General features: G+C 40.4%; 1 protein-coding gene and 1 long non-coding RNA gene across 2 annotated transcripts; both read left to right on the forward strand.

Annotated features, from left to right (window-relative positions):
• Window positions 1-6,667: 6,667 nt before the first annotated feature.
• On the forward strand, window positions 6,668-8,262 carry LOC140879746 (uncharacterized). Its single transcript, XR_012149500.1, has 3 exons — window positions 6,668-6,796; window positions 7,091-7,132; window positions 8,148-8,262. It is a non-coding gene; the product is annotated as an uncharacterized lncRNA (long non-coding RNA).
• A 10,838-nt stretch (window positions 8,263-19,100) lies between these two features.
• On the forward strand, window positions 19,101-20,342 carry LOC140878118 (uncharacterized). The gene is made up of 2 exons (XM_073281724.1): window positions 19,101-19,388; window positions 19,434-20,342. The coding sequence occupies exons 1-2, from the start codon at window positions 19,101-19,103 to the stop codon at window positions 20,340-20,342; spliced, it is 1,197 nt and encodes a 398-aa protein (XP_073137825.1).
• Window positions 20,343-24,768: the final 4,426 nt, after the last annotated feature.

The raw sequence follows: 24,768 nt of genomic DNA on the forward strand, positions 1-24,768 counted from the left end.
GTTGCTTACTCTGAGGCAAGGATCAATGACTATTGATCAATATCAGCAACGATTTCTTGATCTGCTACCTTTCAGTTCTCATATTAATGAGAGTGATGCATCGAAGTATGATCTCTTTCTACAAGGCCTGAACCAAAATATCTACTCACAGGTTGTTGTCTGTGATGACCCAGTATCTTATGAGACTTTGGTGAACTGTTGCCGTCTTGTGGATACCAGCAATAGGCGTGCACAGTTGTTGATGCCAGCACAGCTTAGTGGATCATTTGAGCCTAGAGCTCAATCTGTTGTGCAAACTGGACCTACGTCTTTTTCTACTCCTACTACTTCATCTGGATCTCGTGGTTCAAGAGGTATGTTCCATTTTGTAAAGAAGAAGAAGAAGGAGGAGTTTTGTAGTCACTGTGGAGGGAAGCATCCTGCAGCTTCATGTCGGAGAGCTACTGGTGCTTGTTATATTTGCGGTCAGCAGGGACATCTGTGGACAGATTGTCCTCAGCGCATGGGTTCTACTAGTGGATCGGGATCACAGGTTGGATCTCAGGCTTCTACTTTTCCACGACAGCAGCCAGCACCACAAAGTTCTTCTGGTTACCGTCCCCAGTCTCAAGGACAGGTATTTGCTTTGTCTCAAGAACAGGCTACTGAGGGAAGCGATCACATGTTGGCATGTACCTTTTTGTTATGTGGTATTCCTGCACTTGTCTTAATTGATACTGGAGTATCGCATTCCTTTATTTCTAGTCGGTTTGTTAAGAGACATAGATTACCTTATGTATCATTAGATATAAATTTAGTTGTATCTACTCCGCTGGAGCAGGAGATAATAACTAAGCGTCTAGTGATGGGTTGCCTTCTAGAGTTTGAGGGTAATACGTTATCGGCTAATTGGATGATATTAGCGATGGCAGATTTTGATTGTATTTTGGGAATAGATATACTGACTTTGTATCACGCTACTGTGGATTGTTATCAACGTTTGGTACAGTTTCATCATGCTAAGGGTGATAGCTGGTATTTTTATGGTGAGGGTGCGCGACCTCCGATGCCACTTGTTTTGGCTCTGAAGGCATGTCATGTCTTGGAGTCAGGTGGGGAGGGCTACCTTATCTATGCAGTTGATATGTCCATGAGTAGTACAGGTATTGATCAGCTACCGGTAGTCAGTGAGTTTCCTGATGTATTCCCTGATGAGATTCCTGGTTTTCCTCCGGTTCGAGAGGTTGAATTTGGTATTGATCTAGTACCAGGAACGACGCCTATATCCCGAGCACCTTATCGTCTGGCACCATCAGAGATGAGGGAATTGAAACAGCAGTTACAGGATCTTTTTGATAAGGGATATATTCGTCCGAGTGTTTTTCCGTGGGGAGCACCTGTTTTGTTCGTCAAGAAGAAAGATGGATCGATGCGATTGTGTATTGATTACAAGCAGTTGAATCGTGTCAACATCAAGAATAAGTATCCTTTGCCGCGTATTGATGATCTATTCGATCAACTACAGGGTACTTTTGTTTACTCCAAGATAGATATGAGATCTGGATACCACCAGATGCGGGTACGAGACTCAGATATTTCTACGACTGCTTTTAGGACCAGATACAGGCATTATAAATTTCTGGTTATGCCATTTGGTTTGATGAATGCACCGGCAGTCTTTATGAATCTGATGAATCAGGTATTTCGAGAATATCTGGATAGATTTGTCATCGTCTTCATTGTTGATATTCTTGTCTATTCTCATGACAAGGATGAGCATGCACAGCATTTGAGGATTGTTTTACAGACGCTACGAGATAAGAAGCTGTATGCGAAATTGAGCAAGTGTGAATTCTGGCTTGATCGAGTAGTGTTCTCGGTCATGTGATTTCTAATGAAGGGATATCTGTTGATCCTAGTAAGATAGAGGCAGTGCTGAACTGGTCTCGTCCGACGACAGTTGCTGAGATTCGAAGTTTCTTGGGTCTAACGGGTTATTACCGTCGGTTCATCGAGAATTTTGCACAGTTGGCCAGACCTTTGACACAGCTTACACGGAAAGATGTTGCCTTCATATGGTCCTCGGATTGTGAGGAGTCATTTCACGAGCTGCGTGGACGTCTTACTACTGCACCTGTGCTAGCTCTAACTTCTGGATCAGGAGGTTATGTTGTCTATACTGATGCCTCTGGTCAGGGGTTAGGATGTGTTCTGACACATCATGGACATGTTATTGCCTATGCTTTTCGACATGTTGAAGATGCATGAGAGTAATTATCCAGTATATGATCTCGATTTAGTCGCTATTGTATTTGCACTCAAGATCTGGAGGCATTATCTTTATGGCGAGAAATTTGAGATATTCACGGATCACAAGAGTTTGAAGTATTTATTCACTCAGGCGGAGTTGAATATGCGACAGAGACGCTGGATGGATCTTCTGAAGGATTATGATTGTGAAATCAAATATCATCCGGGTTCTGTTAATCTTACTGCTGATGCCTTGAGTCGACAGGTGAGACTTTCTGCACTTCAGACTAGTGAAGTATCTCATATGATTCAAGAGTGTTGTTCATTGAGTTTTACGCTCAAGCATAAGAAAGGGAGAAATGGGATTCGATTGTATACTATTTTGTCTGAGCCAGCATTGTATTTTCGGATCAGAGATGCTCAGATATCTGATGTTACGACTCAGCGTTTGGCACGTTTAGCCAATGGAGTTAATACATCTGGATTTCATTTTCAGGCAGATGGTTTATTGTGCTTATCTAATCGAGTGGTTGTACCTAATGTTGCGGAACTCAGGAACGATATTCTATCTCAAGCTCACAGGAGTCGATTATCAGTTCATCCTGGAAGCATGAAAATGTATAAAGACTTGCGAACTAGATTCTGGTGGAAAGGGATGAAGCGGAGTGTGTATCAATTTGTTTCAAGATGTTTGGTTTGTCAACAGGTCAAGGCTGAACACCGGCGACCAGGTGGATTATTGCAGAATCTTGAGATTCCCGAATGGAAGTGGGAGCACGTAACTATGGATTTTGTTACCCACTTACCTATGAATTCACATCAATGTGATGTTGTCTGGGTCGTTGTTGACCATTTGACAAAATCAACACACTTTATTCCTTATAACCGGGAGTATTCTTATGATCGCATGACACGTTTATACATCTAGGAGATAGTGCGATTGCATGGGATTCCAGTGAGCATAGTCAGTGATAGAGACCCACGATTTACCTCACGTTTTTGGGGTAGTTTTCAGGAGGCGTTGGGTACCACTCTGAGTTTGAGCACTGCATATCATCTGGAGATTGACGGACAGTCAGAGCGGACGATTCGTACATTGGAGGATATGCTACGTTCTTCTGTCATGGACTTTGGCTTATCTTGGCAGGAACAGTTACCTTTGATCGAATTTGCCTAAAATAACAGTTATCATTGTAGTATTGATATGGCACCTTTCGAAGCATTGTACGATCGACGGTGTCGTACTCCGTTATTCTGGGATGAAGTCGGGGAACGACAAGTCGAGAGTGCTGAATTGGTGCAGCAGATTGTAGACAAGGTATATTTGATCAAGCATAGGATCAAAGTTTCTCAAGATAGACAAGCCAGTTATGCTAATATTCGTCGCAGGACACTTCAGTTTGAGCCTGTGAATATGTGTTTCTACGAGTATCACCTTTCAGGAAGGTGATGAGATTCGACGTGAAAGGCAAGTTGTCTCCTCGTTTCATTTTTTTTCCAGATAATTGAAAAGATCGGAGATGTTGCATATCGTTTGGCGTTACCGCCAAATCTTTCCAGTATACATAATATTTTTCATGTGTCGTTACTTCGACAGTATATAGCTGAAGAATCTCATGTGATTCAGTCTACTGATATTCAGCTAGAGCCAGATCTGTCTTTTGTTGAACGACCAATCCGTATCTTAGACAGAAAGGAAAAGGTTATTCGAAACAAGACTATACCACTTGTGATGGTACAGTGGCAGCGCCGAGGCGTTGAAGAAGCAACTTGGGAAACTGAGAGTCGTATGCAAGCAGAATATCCTGAGTTTTTTGCTTTGTATTTTTGATTACCATGTAGTTGTAATTACAGTTGTTGTAATAAAACGTGGTTTGATATTTCATATTGTTATCTTGATTTGTCTTTAGATGTTATTTTGCGGACGAAATATCTAAAGGTGAGGAGAATGTAGTAACCCAGAACTCATTTTAAGATAATAATATGTTAAACATGATTAAGAATTAGTAATTAACCAATTTTGGGATTTAATCGGACTTCAGAAGCAAGAAATGAAATTTCATTGTCTAAACCAGTTCGGACAATCCGAAGAGGACTTCGGACGGCCCGAACTTGACCACCGGGGGCTCCGAAGGTGAGCTTGTTGACTTCGGAGTTAAGGCTGGTTCGGACGATCCGAACTCAAGTTCGGACGGCCCGAACTTGTTTTTGCCAAGTAGGCAGGATTACTCAGTAATGAATTTTGACAAGTGTCGGACTTAGAGCACTTCGGATGACCCGAAGTAGAGATCGGACGATCCGAACTCGACGTGTCTCGCATGCAGACAGTGAGTTGGATCGGACGATCCGAACTCAGGTTCGGAGGGCCCGAACTCGTCCGAAACTTTTCCTATAAATAGGGCTCATTCAATTTCATTTTGAAATACGAATTCCCGAGGTTCCTTCTTCAGTTATATAGTGTGAGATATACACTTGAGGGCCCTATCGGTTATAATAAGAGTTTTGGAATAACCAAGTTGTGGTTATAGTCATCCGGGACTAGCGACTCCAAAGGGCTATCTACGGACGAAGGTATGGTCCGGAAATCTATTTAAGTTTTGGGAGTACTTATTAGCTTAGTTAAGACTTATAGAATTTATGTAGTGATACGGTGAACTTTTGAATATAGGCTTGGAACCTAGGATCTTACTATACTTGAACTAGCCTAGAAGTACGTACACATTGACTGAGATTGCCAGCGAGTATACATGTTTATATGTTGCATTTATTTGGCATTATTATATGGCATGATATATGATTTACCGATTTCTATATTCATATGTCATGTGCATATACACGTTGGGCCTATACCTTGATATACCTAATTATAAAGTCGCTCAGCTCTATACTCGATAGTCTGTCACTGAGAGTACCGCGACGGCGGGAACATTTATGTCTGACTACTCTGGTGTACTTGACGAGTGTGGTTGCACCCAGAGGTTGATCCGTGCGGTGGCAGCACTCATGTGGCGCCGGTACTGAGCATGACTTTTCAGATGACCCTTTACCAGTCATCATGTTGCATGCATCATATTTATACGTGTACTCATGTTTATGTACTGGGCGTTAGCGCTCACGTTCTAGTTGTTAACTTGGACACCCTATTCCATGGGGCAGGTCGCAGGATGGACGGAGCTGGTGGTTCAAGGCAGGATTAGGGAGCAGGCCTTGAGAAGTTAATTATACAGCAGGATTTGATATAGCTGTATAATGTTTACTTTTAAGTATTTCGATATGGTTGTATCACTACTGATGAATAAGCTTGACACTTTATACTAAGCTGATATGTAATTTATGGTTATGTTTTCGCACGTTTTACTCTGTTAAGTATTTTGCTGTATTAAGTTTAATGCATGCTATTAGTTGTTAGTTAGCAGGTAATTCCATGCAGGGTCACTACATATATATATATATATATATATATATATCATTTTTATTTTGGTTAATATAAATAATAATGTTAAAACATAAATAAACAAAAAATATCTTTTATTATATATTTTTAATATATATTATTTTTGAATATATAATTTATCAATTGTTATATAAGTGTGTATGTGCATGTTTGTATTAATTAAAATTTACAATATTTCGTACAATAAGTACGATCCTTTGTTTATAATATAAAATTTAAATAAATATAAATTTATGATTATAATTTTTTAATAAAATAATTTTAAAAGATAAAATGTGTATCTATTTTAATTTAACAAAAATATTAGAATTTAAAATAATGTAGGTAAAGAGTAAAATTGACTTTATAAGTTGATTATGTACCAATTAAATCATTTTCAGTAATTCATGTACTTATTTGAAATTTTACTAATAGTTCGTGTATCAAAATAGATTTTAATCTTTTAAAAAATATATAATCTTTTTAAACAATAAATTTGTAAATTTTAATAAATATAAGAATTTTCCAGTATAAAATGATATATAATTAACGATACCGTATCGAAATCTGGATATTCCATAAAATTTCAGTATAGATACTAATTATATGTACCGAAAATTTCAGTATGGTATCGATATAAATTTTCTTATACCGTAATTTTTGGTACAGTACGTTTTTCGGTATGATATAGTTAGGGGTGGTTTTTTGGTATACCTTACTACAAATATTGGTATGAAAAAAGTTATACCGATAATAAAATTCCAAAACTTTGGTACGAAAAAAATCTATATTGATATCGTATAGATACCAAAAAAATGTCTGTATATCGAAAAAATTTCGGTACGATATGCCAAAATTCGGTATTTCAGTACGGTATGCCAGCTCTAGATACAGTACAATATGTGTGAGGCCCACGTCCTCAGGCCCAAATGTCACCACGGTCCAATACCTTATTAGGTATTTAAAACTATTTTCTTTCAGCATTGTGATTAAAGAGAACGTAAGAAAAATTTAGCTGAAAAACTTTTCTCTATCGTTCTATCTCTTTATTAGTACGATCGTGAAGTCTCACTTGGGAGGATTCCGGCCGAGCCCTCTTGCAGTCAAGTAAACTTCGTCACCAAGTAGAAAATCGTAAGTAGTCGAGTATTCTATTGATATCTTTATGATCTTAATTTTGATGTTATAAACTTATGATCCAGTCTGGAGAGTTAAGCCAGACATTATGATCCAATCTGGGTAGTTAAGCCAAATATTTATGATCCAATCTGGAAAGTTAAGCCAGATACTCATGATCCAGTCTAGGGAGTTAAGCCAGACATTATGATCTAATCTGGGGAGTTCAGCCAGACAATATGTGTGAAATTTTGAACTCGTAATTATTGTGAATGTTTTAAGCAGTATCACTCATATGTATATTTCTTTCAGATGAGGATACAATTGAGGATCAAGAGTCTGCTGAATTTTGGGGTTGGTGAATGACTTGGAGTGCATAGTTGCTGTTTTTCTTCTTCTTGTTTAGTTTGAAACATTTTATTTAAATTTTTAAATAATCGTTCTTTTAAATGGTTTGAAATAAGTTAGTTGCTAAAATCATTTGTTAAGAAATTGTCAGACATTCTGTTTTGTTTTTGGAAATAAATATCGTTTATTTTTAGGCTTAGTGTTCTTTGAAAATTTAGTTAAATTGTATATCACAAGAACACTGCCAATGTTCATGCCATACAACTCGGGGTATGACATTTTAGTGGTATCAAAGCATAAGTTCACGATCTTGATGGGAAAAAGAATCTTGGATAAGTTGTGAGCTGTTAAGATTTGATTTTGTAGAGTTTCATTATTATTATTTTTTTTGTTATAACAAACGTAATGGTAACTTAATGCATAATCAATTAATATTATTTTCGTGATTTTGGGGATAAGATTGCGTAGTGGTTGTTTAGATATGGAAGTTTAGAAGATCAGGATAGGGATGTGCTGTTCAAACTAACCAAATCTTTGCAGATTAAATAAAATAAAATCTATATCGATTAACCATTGAATGGATAATGAATTAATCGAATTTATCTTTACTGATTTAGTTTTTTAAAAAATAATATATAATAATAATATTAATGTTAATAATAATAATAATAATAATAATAATAATAATAATAATAAATAAATTATGAGCTTGAACAGAAGGATTTTTTTCGTCTGTCTTTCTTTTCTTTTCCTTTTCTTATCTTTCTTTCGTAAGTAACTAATCATGTTAATTAATCAATTTTGTATTATTCAAGAAATACTTTGAAGTGAATGGAATAAACCAATAATTAAATTAAGTATTTAATTATTTAAAACTATTTAATTAATTATTTATATATATTAATAAAAAAATTCACGTAAATAAATAAAATTTTACAAACATCCTGGTCGGGCTTTTAGTTCAAACTCCATGCACCTTACTAACTTTAATTTCGTCCTCTGATGTATCTTGTTAAAATAGGAAATGCCAACTACTCGTTCCCAGTCCCATATCCTCGCCCTCGAGCAAGCTCTACGAATTTGGATGAGGGAGAATCGTACTTTTCAAGAAAACCTGGAGCAAGCCCGACGTAAACATGGACGAAATCGACCATCATCGACGAGACGTGGGGCGCTTTGCACACTACCTAGCCGAGAAGTTTGAGCTACCCATCAGGAGTTAGTTGTCAGGTGCGACGAGGAGAGAAGGCAGACCGCCTTGATGCAAGGCGAGTATGATCGCTATTGAAGAGACGCCGATAGGATTTTAACAGATCACCGTAATACCATTGCAGTACTCACGCGCCAGATAGCCGCCCTGCAACACCGACTAGACGAGCAAGAGTTACCACAACAACCAATTGATTTGGAGGAAGAAGAGGAACCAGAAGAAGACCCAGATTACGAGTCTCCAGCTGAAGAGGACCAAGAAGAGGCACCAACTGAGGACCCAGGAAATAAAAGTGATGAGAACTAGTGGCAACCGTACAATTACTAATATTATCTATTTGGAGTTTTAGTATTTTATTAGGAGTGGTGGTTGAATTTTTTTTTTTTATATTTTAGGATTGGTGATGTCAAAACAATGGTTTTCAGTATTGTTATCTTGCTTCTTAGTAAAACTTTTATTCGTTATTTCATGATCTAATTCTCATTTGTATGGCTTTATTACATGTTAATAACTAAACCTACTCCTGAATTTTTATAATCAATCTTAGCTAATTGTACTCCTGGCAGGACATGGCGGGCAGACCACCCCGTAACAACTGCAACCCTTGCTATGCCAATCCTCGCGATAGTGAGGAGGAAGGCGAGGACCAGCGCAATCATCACCCTGGGAGACTTAGTCGTGAGGATCTCATGGCAATAGCAACAGTAGTATCAACGACCTTACACGGCTTGAGAAACGCACCTGGATCAAATCAGCCGCCACCTCCACCACCTCAAGGGACTAAGTATCATTATGAAGCACTTAAAAAGGCACGAGTCCCAAATTTCGAAGGAGGTTCCGATCCCGAAACCGCACAGAAGTGGATGAAGGAAATGGAGACCAATTTACGACTAATGGAAGTTCCCCATGATATTAGCGTTGAAGTATCCACTCCTTTCCTTACTGGTGAATCTGCCAAATGGTGGGAAGGAGTCTCGCCTCCGATGGCACAGATGGGACCCATAACCTGGCCAAGGTTTCGGGGAGCTTTCCTGAAACACTACTTCCCAACTCAGTGAAATGCAAAGGCTATTAGAGTTCAAGAACTTGAAGCAGACGCCTGAAATGACGGTGGTGGATTATGTGTCCAAATTTCACTCATTGGGAACATATTTACCTACTGTTATGGCTGATGAGACGCTAAAAATACACCGTTTCACCAAAGGTCTGTCTAACCGTATTCAGTCTGCACTAGCCGTCTTTGAGCCAAACAATTTTGAAGACTTAATAGGAGCAGCTATCCGTGCGGAGGCAGGCAAAAAAAGGAGAGATGAAGAGAATAAGCTCAAACGACCTTTGTATAACTTCAATCAAAATCAAAATTTCAAGAAGCCAACTTCAAGTAGCCAGTATCGTGGGCAAGCACCACTTCAGTACAAGTTAGAAGCCAAAGATTGCCCAAAGTGCAAGAAGAAACATGATGGAGAGTGCCGATACCCGGTGGGGGCATGTTTTCGGTGTGGATAGTTTGGACATCGCATGAACCAGTGCCCCAACCCAGAAGTAAAGGATAACACTCCAACCTCTTTTGGCAATAAGGAGAATAAGGCTGGCACCAATGCCCAAGTATTTGCGATGACAGAAGAGGAGGCTGACATTTCAAATGATGTGGTGGCAGGTACCATTCTTATTAAACACTTACCTGCTATGTATTATTTGATTGTGGTGCTACCCATTCATTCATATCAAAGCATTTTGCTAAGAATCTAAGATTGAAAAGTGAGTTATTGTCTGAACCTTACAAAGTTTCAACCCCGGGAGGAAAAACTTTGGTGTCCTACACTCTCTATCGAGAGTGTGAGATTGACCTAAAATGATGCAAACTCAGCGCCAATCTGATTCAGCTCAATATGACGGGATTTGATGCCATATTGGGGATGGATTGGCTAGCAAAGAACCACGCCATGGTAGACTGTAGGGGTAAGAATGTGACAATGAAGCTGTCAAATCATACCGAAGTCATGTATCAAGGAAACATACGTAAACAGAAATCCAAAGAGAAAGTTATTCTCTCTGCTTCAAGGGCATGGAAGATGATGAGGGAAGGGAATGAAACTTTCCTAGCCTTCATCACTGAAGTTAAAGAGGATAAGGAGGTAAAACTTGATGACATTCCGATAGTGCGAGAATTTCCTGATGTTTTCCCTGAGGAGTTGCCAGGCTCAATGCCCGATCGAGAAATCAAATTTGAGATAAATCTCGTTCCTGACGCCGCTCATATATCCAAGGCACCCTATCGCATGGCCCCAGTAGAAATGAAAGAACTCAAGGAACAACTCCAGGAATTGCTTGACAAGAAACAGATCCGACCTAGTTCTTCACCATGGGGGGCTCCCGTCTTATTTGTGAAGAAAAAGGATGGTAGTCTGAGGTTATGCATCGATTACCGAGAATTGAACAAAATCACGAGTAAGAACAAGTATCCATTGCCCAGAATAGATGACTTGTTTGACCAACTGAAGGGAGCCAAGGTATTCTCCAAACTAGATCTAAGGTCGGGCTACCATCAATTAAAAGTAAAGGCAGAAGATGTTTCAAAAACAGCATTTCGAACTAGGTACGGTCATTACGAATTCTTAGTGATGTCATTTGGGTTGACAAATGCCCCGACAACCTTTATGGACCTCATGAATCGGGTGTTCAGACCTTTCTTGGATAAATTCGTGGTCATATTCATTGATGATATACTAGTATACTCTCCTAGCACACAAGAACATGAAATACACCTTCAGACCATACTCCAATCCCTGAGAGAGAAAGAACGCTATGCTAAATTTAAAAAATGTGAATTTTGGTTGAAGAGTGTCGCTTTCTTGGGCCACATTGTTTCTGAAGGCGGCGTGACTGTAGACCCAAAGAAATTTGAGGCTATGCTGGAGTGGCCAAGGCCGACGACAGTAACCGAAATCCGAAACTTCTTGGGATTGGCAGGTTACTATCGAAAATTCGTTGAAGGATTTTCTTCTATTGCTGTACCTCTTACTAAACTTACACAGAAGAATTCCAAATTCGAATGAAATGAAGCATGTGAACGGACATTGAGTCATTGAAGCAACGGCTGGCATCAGCCTCAGTTTTGGTTTTACCCTCAAGAAATAAAGGTTTCACTGTATACAACGATGCGTCCAAACAGGGACTCGGGTGTGTACTCATGCAAGATGGGAGAGTAATAGCGTACACATCAAGACAACTGAAGACTTATGAGCAAAATTACACTACTCATGATCTAGAATTGGCAGAAGTGGTCTTTGCCCTTAAAATTTGGAGACACTACCTTTATGGAGCAAAGTGCGACGTTTTCACAGACCATCAGAGCTTAAAGTATTTGTTCACCCAGAAAGAGCTCAACATGAGACAAAGAAGATGGATGGAACTGCTAAAAGATTATGATCTAACAATCAACTATCATCCGAGGAAGGTCAACAAAGTAGCAGATGCTTTGAGTAGAAAGAACGCAGAAAAATTAATCCTCACATCCATAATGGTGACACCCTGTTTAAGAGAAACCATCAAAGTAAGTCAAAGCACTGACCCAAATCTGATCAAATTGAAGGAACAGGTAAAGATCGGGAAGAGTCCTGACTTTTGTGTAGATGATGATGGGATAGTATGGATGAAAGGAAGGTTATGTGTACCAGATAAAGAGGGCCTTCGACGAGAAGTAATGTCAATTGCACACAAGTCCAAATTTTCAGTACACCCTGGAAGTACTAAGATGTACAAGGACTTGAAGCAAAACTTTTGGTGGAATGGTATGAAGAAAGATGTCGCAGAATTTGTTGCACGATGTTTGGTATGTCAGCAGGTCAAAGCAGAACATCAGAGACCAGGAGGACTCCTACAACCTCTAACAATCCCACAATGGAAATGGGAACATATATTCATGGATTTTGTGGTAGGATTACCTAAGGTCAATTAGGGGCATGATGCCATATGGGTAGTGGTGGATAGATTGACAAAATCTGCCCACTTCCTACCCGTACGCATGAATTACAATCTTGAAAAGCTAGCATCAATTTACCTAGACAATATTGTTAGATTTCATGGCGTCCCAGTTAGCATCTTATCTGATAGAGATCCAAGGTTCGCAGCAAAATTTTGGAAGAGCTGAGCACTTCCTACCATCCTCAGACGGACGGACAGACTGAAAGGACCATTCAGACATTGAAAGATATGTTGAGAGCGTGTGCACTAGATTTCAATGTTAACTGGAGCCGGAACCTACCCCTTATTGAATTCGCCTATAATAATAGCTATCACAGTAGCATTTGCATGGCACCTTATAAGGCTTTGTATGGACGAAGGTGTCGGTCACCTCTTTACTGGGATGAGGTTGGAGAAAAAGCGATGACTGGGCCTGAATTGATCCAAGCCACCATAGAAAAAGTTACAATTATCAAAGAACGTCTTAAAATAGCCCAGGATCGACAAAAGAGTTGGGCTGACATGAAGAGACGACCCATGGATTTTCAAGTTGGCGAAAAATCATACCTAAAGGTTTCACCAATGAGAGGAGTCTCAAGATTTGACAAGACCGAAAAGTTGAGTCCGAGATACGTGGGCCCTTTTGAAATACTAAACAAGGTCGGTACACTTGCATATCGATTGTCTTTACCTTCCAATCTCTCAAGGGTTCATAATGTTTTCCACGTATCACAATTAAGAAATTATGTGCCGGATCCACATCATATACTGGAGGCGGAAACCTTAGTAAGCGAAGGGCACCTAAAGGAAAATCTAGTTTACGAAGAAGTCCCAATTCGAATTGTGGACACCAAGGATCAAGTACTAAGAACAAGAATAATTCCGTACGTCAAAGTTCAATGGTCGAACCATACTGCTCGAGAAGCCACGTGGGAGCTAGAAGAGAAGATGCATCAACATTACCCATATCTCTTTCAGGATTTCACGAAGCCAAGTTTCGAGGACGAAACTTCTTTTAAGGAGAGAGGGATGTGAGGCCCACATCCTCAGGCCCAAATGTCACCCCGGTCCAATACCTTATTAGGTATTTAAAACTATTTTCTTCCAGCATTGTGATTAACGAGAACGTAAGAAAAATAATTAGCTGAAAAACTTTTCTCTATCGTTCTATCTCTTTATTAGTATGATCGTGAAGTCTCACTTGGGAGGATTCCGGCCGAGCCCTCTTGCAGTCAAGTAAACTTCGTCACCAAGTAGAAAATCGTAAGTAGTCAAGTATTCTATTGATATCTTTATGATCTTAATTTTGATGTTATAAACTTATGATCCAGTCTGGGAAGTTAAGCCAGAAATTATGATCCAATCTGGGGAGTTAAGCCAGATATTTATGATCCAATCTGGGGAGTTAAGCCAGATACTCATGATCCAGTCTGAGGAGTTAAGCCAGACATTATGATCCAATCTGGGGAGTTAAGCCAGATAATATGTGTGAAATTTTGAACTCGTAATTATTGTGAATGTTTTAAGCAGTATCACTCATATGTATATCTCTTTCAGACGAGGATACAATTAAGGATCAAGAGTCTGCTGAATTTTGGGGTTGGTGAATGACTTGGAGTGCATAGTTGCTGTTTTTCTTCTTGTTGTTTAGTTTGAAACATTTTATTTAAATTTCTAAATAATCGTTCTTTTAAATGGTTTGAAATAAATTAGTTGCTGAAATCATTTGTTAAGAAATTGTCAGACATTCTGTTTTGTTTTGGAAAATAAATCTCGTTTATTTTCAGGCTTAGTGTTCTTTGAAAATTTAGTTAAATTGTATATTACAAGAACACTGCCAATGTTCATGCCATAGAACTCGGGGCGTGACAGTATGTCACCTCTGCGCAATACAAATCGATATACAACATATTAAAACATTATTTAAGTTCAAAACAATGCTTTGAATCTATCGTTTATCTCATTTTTTATTTGATCTTATACAGTCGACAACACATCATATATGTGTTTGTATTTTGGTGCATGGATTGAATTCTTTTAGTTAAGAAAAATTTCATAATCGTTTATTTTCAAAGTTTACAAACAATATTTTAATTATGTATTGATTGCTGAATTAATTGTACGCTTCATTCTCTGTCTATGAACAAAAATAAAATTCAATCTCCATATCATAAAAATATAGTTTAAACTCTCCGGTCTTTGATTTTAACTCCCTAAGCTCAAAGGTTCGGAAACCATAGTTGATCATATACCCAATGTGAGTCCATTGATACTATTAATTGGTAAATTTGTGATTTGATCTGAATGTTGTATATATACCCACGTTTGTAATTCTATATATTACCACAAAAATATATATTTTTTCAATATAAAAAATTGTCACTAGATTTTGTACCCCAAAAATTATCAATGTGTTGAGTCATTCGGTACATGAAATGCGTATTTGTACCATAATTTCAATTACATATATCCGTAATTCTGTATCGACTCATACTTAATTTTAATGGTTTGTACCGGAGAATTATAGTTACACACCTAATTTGGTTAGGTTGGTACTTTAAATTTGTACATTTTACTATAATATTTATTATCTTATAAAACTTCAGTCCCACATAAAAACCGATTTTGTCCGACTTGCTTACACCAAAATCAAATGACCAGTATACCTTAAAAAATCACACTCCACTTCATATTATCTCTAGGCAAAAATGGTCATAATAATACACATCCTTTAACGTAATCACGTTTAACTTAAAATTTAAAATTCAAAAATCAAAATTGAACAAACAAATTATCTCTCTTTTTCACGCCATTTTCTTTCATAAAAATTATTTGATTTGATCATTGTTTTTGCACACACATTTGCGTGTGCATCTTTCTACTAGCTTCAATTAATGATTCGCGCGCCTGTATTTCTTGTTTTGATATACGAAATCAAAAGTTTACTAGTAAAACATTTATGTACAATTTCAATTAAATGAACCTATTTTCTACCAAAAAGGTCAACAAACTGAAATGGTAAAACATGTGAGCCGTGAAATTCAAACAAAATATTATATATGACACGAAGGCTTAATCCTAATCTATGTTAAGTACGTTAGTATTTAAGATTTTTTGAATCCTAAATTGTTTATCATCATCATACATCAATTAAATAATTGATTATTTGTCACATCAATCTAATAATCGAAACAAAATTAATACAATAGTATCGATGATACCTTTCTTTTATCTATTTTCATTATCATTAAAAAAGATAAAATAATAACTTATTAAGTTATCCCAAATTTAGTCTATAATTATCTATTTTATTTTATTACACGTCGTATTGAAATATTTTAATAATTTAGTATGTTATTTATCCACACAATTATATCAAAACAACTAAACGTAAACTTTAAGTTCACGATACCAAAGCATCACAAATAAAATAAAATAATAACGATAATTGGATGTATTGTGTCTTCTATAAAGTTTTTATTCAGTTTATCTTCACTCATAATTATTAAATTTCAAATACCGCATGTTCGATGTGTTATTTATTTTAACAAATACACTTGCTCTGTATGCATGTGTTATGTGTATTTTCAACTGGTTTGTTTTAAAAAGAAAAAGAAAACGTGTATTTATATATATAAATATAAAGGTACTCTTGGTGTACAAATGAATAAATATAAAGTAAAAAAATATAAATTTTTAGATTATATGATTATTTTTTTAAAAAACTAAATACACTGAATGTGTAATTAAATTTGAATATTTAAAAGGAAAAATCATGAAATTTGCGAAAAAGTGCGAAATTAAATTTGAATAAAAATTTAAATGTATACAGTATACGGTTAGTACAGAAAAGCAAAATCATTGTGTTAGGTCATGATATATGAGTTATGACAACATTGACAAAGTTATTTGTCTCCAAGAGAACCAAAATAATATATCCAATATATATGTATATATATATGTAGCCCGTGTAGGAGTGGAAGGGTCGGGACTCTGGAGCAAGGACTAGGGGATGTAAACGAGCCGACTCGAGCTGAGCCGAGCCCGAGCTTTTGAATGTTTAAGCTCGGTTCATTTATAAACGAGCCGAGCCTGAGCTTATTTAACGAATATATTCATGGCTCAGGAGCTTATTCAAGCTTTTATCGAGCCTAAACGGGCTTAATATATTTAAACTATAAATTTAAATATTCATTAAATTAATTAAAATTTAAATTATATATTTGAAAAATTATAATATTATTATTAAAATTTGTAATTTTCTAATAAATTAATTTTTATAGATTTTTCAATATTTTTCATAAGTAAAGTGTAAATTTATAAATTAAATATCAATACTATTATTTTTTCGTCTAAGAGATGACTTACGAGCTTGTTAACGAGCATGTTCAAGAGCTAACGAGCCGAATATTGTAAAGCTCGAGCTTGGTTCGTTTGCCTTAACGAGCCTCATTAAACGAGCTCGAACGAGCTTTTAACGAGTCGAGACCCGAACTGTTCGTCTCATTTACATCCCTAGCAAGGCCTTTTCAATTGTTATTTTTTTAAATATCAAATTATTATAATACATTTAATATTTATTTAATAAAATGACATAGCTTATATAAATGTCAATTACAAGTTACACACTCATACCAGGGGTAAATATTGAAAAAAAAGCTTAAAATTATCAAATGATTCTACCATGAATTATTATAAATTGATGATGATGATTTAACGTTTTTGTTTGTTAATAAGATGATATAATCCATAATTTTGTGATTTTATATGAATTGTGCATTTGTGTTTCCCTAAATAAAATTTCTAGTTCCGTTGTGTGTATGCTATAGACTCTACACACACATATGTTAGTATTATCGCAAGTAGTTTTCACGTGCTCACAAAATTTAATTATTTGAATAAATAAATAAATCTTTTTAGAAAAAATTGTATAAGAGAGTGATGTCCCGGTAAGCCAGGGGGGCAGGGCCACGAATGCCCCGGAGTGGCAGGGCCGTATTAAGGCAGGCGAGGAGCCTCAAGAGCCCGGGGAACCAGGTATGCAGGACTTAGATAAGGCCCGTGTTTTAGGGGCATGATCCCCACGATTATCATAAACCCGAGCTTTCCGGGTTCATCGTACGTGACAGGCGAACGTGGGCAACTACCGCACCCACGATTCAGATCGTGGCCACTATCCTGGAATTGCGGAGTGATACTCTCACTCCAAGGCCTATAAATACATGGTCACAGATATTTGTAGAGGTATGTTCATCTAAACTTCCAAAGCACTATACTCATTTCTCTAAAAAGCCCACTCTATTTTTAAGTCTAACTTAAGCATCGGAGTGGCCCCGCCGGAAACCCCTCTGGCGCTCCACTAACGTGCTTTTTATTCCCTTCCTTGGTGTGCAGATCATATTGATTAAGGAAGGACAACTCATATATTACCTCCATTAGCCCGGTCACCACGTCAGGCCCACTTCACTACCCTGATAGTCCGGGCCCTGGTTTTACAAAACCATCATCATTGGTGCCGTTTATGAGAAAGCTTGTTCTATAGACGTAGATATGGCTTCTCATGATCAAACATCACCTGGAGACCACCAGCCAGGATGGAATATTACCATTCCCGTGGAGCAGTTCGAATCATATGTTCAAGATGTGATACGGAAGTCGTTGATAGCTGCAAAGCAGCCACAATCAAAGGACATAACAGTGGAGGAAGAAGGGAATCAGGGTAATCAAACCCTACTGCCCAGGTTCGAGAAGGAGAAGAAGAAGAAAGCTCTTGGATGCACTCAATACACCCATCCATGGCGGATGAGTTTCATGAACTCAGGAGGAAGGTACAGAAGTTGGAGGAGGGGGGGGGGTTACAAAATGGCTTGCCCTATCAAAATTCCGGGTTGCCCTTTTTCACAGGAGGTGATAGAGGAACCCTTGCCACTGAATTACAAGTCGGCAAAAATCCGGGAGTACGATGGGAGCACAGACCCAGAGGAGCACCTGGCTCGGTTTGAAAATGTAGCCATGTTACATTTCTATGGAGATAAGATCAAATGCAAAGTCTTCCTAACCACTTTGGTGGATTCTGCCCAAAGATGGTTTGAGAAGTTGGAGCCCCAGAGTGTTCAATCCTTTGCAGAATTCAAGCAAGTGTTTTTGCAGCACTTCGGCAGTAGCAAGAGGTATAGGAAAACTGCCTATAGCCTCTTTGAAGCAAAGCATTCAGGAGAGGAGTCTCTACTAACCTATATCAAAAGGTTTAACAAAATTGCTTTGAAGGTCTCGACTTGTGCCCAGGAGACCAAGATCACGGCTTTCACTCAAGGTCTTCGGGAAGGGAAATTTTTCAAATCACTAGTGAAAAAAGCACCCCGGACCTTCGAAGATTTGCTGGCTCGGGCTGAAAAATACATTAACATGGAGGAAGCTCAGAGGCAGAAAAAGGAGGTGGCCCGGCGGGAGGGAGGCCGGGAACAAGGAAGAAGTAGAGAGAACCATGATCACATGGGGCGATTGTCCCGGTATGCTCCGCACCGAGGGACCCGAGATAAGGCTGTTCATATGTGTGAAGAAAGGGTGGACACGCAGGCCCCTGTTTCTGAGGAGAAGCTCTGGAAGTACTGTGCACTTCATCAAGAGTGCACTCATGACACCAGTGAGTGCCGAACTCTGCAGCAAAGACACCAACTGCCTTATGTTAGAGATGGTAGGCCGGTCCCAAAAAAGCCCCGAAGCGTGCCTTGGCTTCGGGGGTCACAGACATCGATTCCTCCCCGGAATGCCACCAGCTCTCGGGAAAAAGGGAAATAAGAAATGGATCATGCAAAAAAAGACAAAACATCTGGAGACGGGCCAACCAAAGGTATCATTAACATGATATCGGAAGGATCTACGGACGGAGATTCCAACCGGGCTAGGAAGGCCTGGAGTCAAATGGAAAGTTTAGGGGTGGAGGAAGGAAGGCAGGATGCGGGGCCAATCATCACATTTGGACCCCAAGACCTGGAGGGAGTAAACTTACCACATAATGACGCCTTGCTTATACAAGCTCAGATCGTCAATTATGATGTTCGAAGGGTGTTCGTTGACTCGGGAAGCTCAGTAAATGTCCTTTTTCAAAAAGCATTCTAGCAGATGGATTTTCAGGGTTATGAGTTGAGCCCGGTAAAAACCGCCTTGTATGATTTTGCCGGGCACACCGTCCAACCCCAAGGGGAAATGTTGCTGCCCATCACCTTGGTATCAGGAGATGAGAAGAGGACGGTCATGACAAGATTCACATTAGTGGAAGCACCTTCTTCCTATAATGTCATCTTGGGTAGGCCGATTATGAACTCTTTCAAAGCCGTAGCCTCAGCTTACCATCAAAAGATCAAATTCCCAGTGGGAGATAAGGTCGGAGAAGTCCGAGGAGATCAGCCTTCCTCTCGAAAATGCTATGCCGAGACAGTGAAGATAGATTACAAGAGGGCAAGACATAATGGAAAGGAAGAAGCCCTGGGGGGAAGAGAAGTCTGTTCTGTGGAGGAATCTAAAAGCGAGTATGAAGAGGTAGAGATAGAGCTCGGGCAAACAGGGAAGTCTGTTAAAATAGCCCGGGATTTAGATGCATGGTTGATTGAAGCATTGAGAGGCTGCCTCATTCAGAATAAGGATGTGTTCGCCTGGGCTCAGGATGATTTGGTGGGAGTTTCATCTCAGGTAGCAGAACACAAACTAAACATCAGCCCGGGTTCCCGACCTGTCTTACAAAAGAAGAGGCATTTTGGGGCCGAGAAGGATAAAGTAATAGCGGAGCAGGTTCAAGAGCTATTGCGGGCCGGGCACATCAAGGAAATACAATTTCCTACTTGGTTGTCCAATGTAGTGCTAGTACCAAAGGCTACTGGAAAGTGGAGAATGTGTGTGGATTTCCGGGATTTAAATAAAGCCTGTCCCAAGGATTGCTATCCTTTACCCCAAATTGACCAGTTGGTGGACTCCACATTCGGGTGTGAGTTGCTGAGATTCATGGATGCATATCAGGGCTATCATCAAATTCCTTTAGCCCTGTAAGATCAAGACAAAGTCAACTTTGTCACCTCGGGAGGTACTTTCTGCTACGTAGTGATGCCATTTGGTTTGAAAAATGCAGGAGCTACGTATCAGCGGATGATGGACAGAGTGTTCCGGGAACAGATGGGTCGAAATGTGGAGGTATATGTGGATGATATATTGGTGAAGTACAGGACCCGGGATAGTTTCTTACCCAACTTGAAGGAAACCTTTGCGATAGTTCGGCGGTATGGGATCAAATTGAACCCGACCAAGTGTATGTTTGAGGTGAAAAGTGGCAAGTTTCTGGGGTTCATGGTAACTGAACGTGGGATAGAAGTCAACCCTGAAAAAGTGAAGCTGTTGCGGGAAATGCCTTCACCAACATCTATTAAGGAGGTACAACGATTAACCGGCCGGATTACAGCCCTGGCTCGGTTTATAGCTCGATCAGCTCATCGCAGCTATCATTTTTTCCAAGTGTTGCGTAAAGCCCAGAGGTTTGGCTGGACTGAGCAATGCGAGCAGGCCTTTCAGGAGTTGAAGGAGCATCTGGCTAGCTTGCCTATCTTGGTTAAGCCGGAACTAGGGGAACGATTGTGGATATATCTGTCCATACAGAAAAGGCGGTCAGCACTGTCTTGATAAAAGAGGAAAAGGGAGATCAGAGGCCTGTGTACTACGTCAGCCATGCTTTGAAGGGGGCGGAAGTTAGATATACGGAGATTGAGAAGATGGTCTTGGCTCTAGTAATAACGACCCGGAAATTGAGACCTTATTTCTTGTCTCACCCGGTAACTGTTCTTACTAATAGCCTCCTGGGGCGCATTATGACTCACCCAGATGCCTCGGGGAGGCTCGTGAAATGGTCGGTGGAATTGGGAGAGTATGATATTGAGTACCAGCCGCGTAAGGCCATCAAAGCCCAGGCTTTATCTGATTTTTTGACAGAGGTGGCCACTTTTGGCCAAGAGGAAGTATGGAGGGTTTTTGTAGATGGAGCAAGTGGTGTTGGAGGTAGTGGTGTGGGGATCATCCTGATCTCACCTGCCCAAGAGAAGATTGAGATAGCCGTGAAGCTAGAATTCCAGGCCTCCAACAACGAAGCTGAATACGAGGCTGTGATAGCTGGGATGCAACGAGCTCGGGAATTCGGGGTAAGTCATATCATAATTTATTCTGACTCTCAGTTGGTTGTTCAGCAAGTAAACAAAACCTTCTGTACCCGAGAGGAGAAATTGATAAAATATTGTAAGATGATTGAAGAGCTCGGGGCCAGTTTCAACACTTGGAGTATAGAGCAGATACCCCAGGAAGAAAATATGGAAGCAGATGCCTTGGCTAAAAGAGCGGCCGCTGGGGAAGGTGATAGTAGAGAATCCCTTATGCAAAGGGAAACGGTGGCTGCCATAGAAGCCTGGGAGCCGGTCCTCCAAGAAAACACATGGAAGGCTCCGATTGTCAAGTACCTAACTCAGGGGAATCTCCCGGAGGACAAAGGACGAGCCCGGATCATACGAAGACAGGCAGCCAGGTTTCTATCTTGGGAGGAAGCCTGTATAGGCGTTCCTACCAGGGCCCTTTGCTCAAATGTTTGGGGGAAGGGGAAACCGAATATGTATTGCAGAAAGTGCACGAGGGATGTTGTGGAAACCATGGAGGGTCTATGAGTCTGGTCCGAAGGGTGTTGCTGTTAGGATACTGGTGGCCCACTTTGCAGGCAGACGCATCCAAGATTTCCCGGTCTTGTGAAGGATGCCAGAGGTTCGGCAATATACAGCATAGCCCGGCAAGCAACTTGAATCCGATATGGGCATCCTGCCCCTTTGATCAATGGGGTCTGGACATAGTGGGACCTTTTCCACTAGCCCGGGCACAGAAGAAGTTCTTGTTGGTAGCTGTTGATTATTTTTCCAAGTGGGTGGAGGCAGAGCCTTTGGCGAAAATAACAGAGGCCGAGGTGATGAAGTTTTTATGGAAAAGCATAGTATGTCGATTTGGGCTACCGAGAAAGCTGGTCTCGGATAATGACAGGCAATTTCAGGGGCAAAAATTGGCAGACTGGTGTGCCGAGATGGGCATTAAGCAGGTTTTCACCTCGGTCGTATATCCTCAAAGTAACGGCCAAACAGAGGTAACCAATCGTACTATTGTTCGATCTTTACAGGCGCGATTGCATGGAATGGGGAAAGACTGGGTTGAAGAGATCCCGAGTGTGTTATGGGCCTATCGCATCACTCCACATACTGCAACACAAGAATCACTTTTTAGCCTTGTATATGGTTCGGAGGCTATTTTACCAGTAGAGATCGGACAGCCTTCAGCTCGGATTAAAGCATATGAGGACACAGACGAAGGATCCCGGGCACAAGAATTGGATCTCATTGAAGAGCGAAGGGAGAAGGCGGCTCGTAGAATGGAGGCCTACAGAGCTCGGGTGATGAGAGCCTATAATCAGAAGGTCAGGCCTCGGGAATTCCAGGAAGGAGAATTTATGTTGAAAAGAGTTAATCCAACAGGGGAAGTAGGGAAGCTAGATGCCCGATGGGAGGGACCATATAAGCTTATCAGAAAAGTCGGTGCTAATACTTGGTACCTACAAGACGGCCAGGGACGCCCCCTCAAGCGACCATGGAATGCTTTACATTTGAAGAAGTATTTTGTGTAATGTTGTGTATTCAATGTTTTATTAATGAAGGAGTTTTATCATGAAAGAAGGATTTCCATTATATAAGCCCGGGAGGTACCAGGCCCCGGCACCCATCTTAAGCCCAAGACATATATAAGCCCTTGGTATTATATAAGCCCGGGAGGTACCAGGCCCCGGCACCCATCATAAGCCCAAGGCATATATAAGCCCTTGGCATTATATAAGCCCGGGAGGTTTCAGGCCCCGGCACCCATCCTAAGCCCAAGGAATATATAAGCCCTTGACATTATATAAGCCCGGGAGATTCCAGGCCCCGGCACCCATCTTAAGCCCAAGGCATATATAAGCCCTTGGCATTATATAAGCCCCGGCACCCATCTTCCAGAGCTGACACTGCTTTCTCCGCTTTATCCCTCGCACTGGCTGCTTCAGCTTCAGCCTCTGCAGCTCGGTTCTCAGCCGCCCTCAACTCAGTCGTAGTGGTGGTTAGAGCATCTCGAGCCTGCCCTAGATCAGCTTCAGAGCGGTCACGGTCTAGCTGAGCAGAGTGAAGACCTTGCTCGACTGCCTCCAGGGCTGAACGGAGGCTAGACGCCGCTTGATCATGACTTTGTTGTGCCATCATCAAGTCCTGTTCCAATTTTTTGATCAACTCCGCGGCAGCCCGAGACTTCTCAGCCTCTACGTGTGCCCGATCAGTCTCAATCCGACCAAATCTGGTTGCGTCTTCATAGCTGTCCACCAGCATTTGCAGTCCCTGAAAGCAGAGGTATTAGAAATAGAAAACAGAACACGTTTGAGGCTAGGAGAAGTAAACTTACGGATATAACCCGGTTGGTGCCCTCGAAATACTTCAAGTTCGGGTTTTGGTTGTAGAGGTGGAGCTGCTCCGCAGAAGTCAAGAGGTCCTTCAGCATCCGTACTCCCCGGCCAGAGGCCCCGGCTTGGAATATATTTTCCCTCGCACCAAAGGGACTAGATCCCTGGGAAGCCTGGTAGAAGGGGGCCAAGGGGGGGAAAGAGGGAGAGGAAGGAGCCACCTCTTCTGGGTCACTAAGTTGACCATTTATGGCTCCTCTATGGCCTTCCCCTTCCGCGTCAAAGGAGAGGAGGGACCGGCAGCAGAAGGAGCCTGATCATTTTTCACCCCTGCCTCCACAGATGGAACTGGCAAGGGAACAACAGAAGGTGAAGGAGCGGAGACCTCAGGGGTGACAACGGCAGTGGCAGCCTCCTGACCTAGGGCTTGTTGTGCCCTGCGTTCCTCCGCTAGTTGAAGGACTCGGGTCTTTCTAGCTGCCTATGCAGCCCTGGCTTCTTCTTTTTCCCGGACAGCTGCCTTCTTGGCTGCCCGTTTTTGAGCAAAGGCCTGCTTCATCAGTCGAGATTTTTTCTTCTTAGGCGGGGCTGGGGATGCTGCGCAAAAATGATAGAAATCGGTACATTAGAAACAACATGTAAGAGAAGCAAATACATGGTAACAGTAAAGCATACCAGAGACTGGGGCCGAGTCATCATATTCATCAATAATCCGGTAAACCAGATCCGTTACCCGGGCACCCAGCCCGTAGTCATTCAAACTTTTTTCCTCCAGGAGAGGGGATAAAGGAAACTTCTGGTTTTCCACTAGCTCTTGGGATCGGAGGTAGGGTTTGAAAGAGTGGGTGCCCGGTTAGCCAACTTGTGGCTAAAGGTCTTTTATGACTCTATGTATAAACAATCTTTGTTTAATATAATTTATATTCATTAATGGCATTTTCTTTATCTTTTTTCATATTTTTATATTGTGATATACTA

The sequence above is a fragment of the Henckelia pumila genome, chromosome 2, assembly GCF_033568475.1.
Source record: "Henckelia pumila isolate YLH828 chromosome 2, ASM3356847v2, whole genome shotgun sequence".
Classification (NCBI taxonomy): domain Eukaryota; kingdom Viridiplantae; phylum Streptophyta; class Magnoliopsida; order Lamiales; family Gesneriaceae; genus Henckelia; species Henckelia pumila.

Bases quoted from the DNA above. Each gene is read 5' to 3' on its own strand.
- LOC140878118 (XM_073281724.1), top strand. From the start codon at position 19,101: ATGGATCATGCAAAAAAAGACAAAACATCTGGAGACGGGCCAACCAAA. The intron at 19,389-19,433 runs GTAAATGTCCTT...ATGGATTTTCAG, and splicing joins TCGTTGACTCGGGAAGCTCA to GGTTATGAGTTGAGCCCGGT.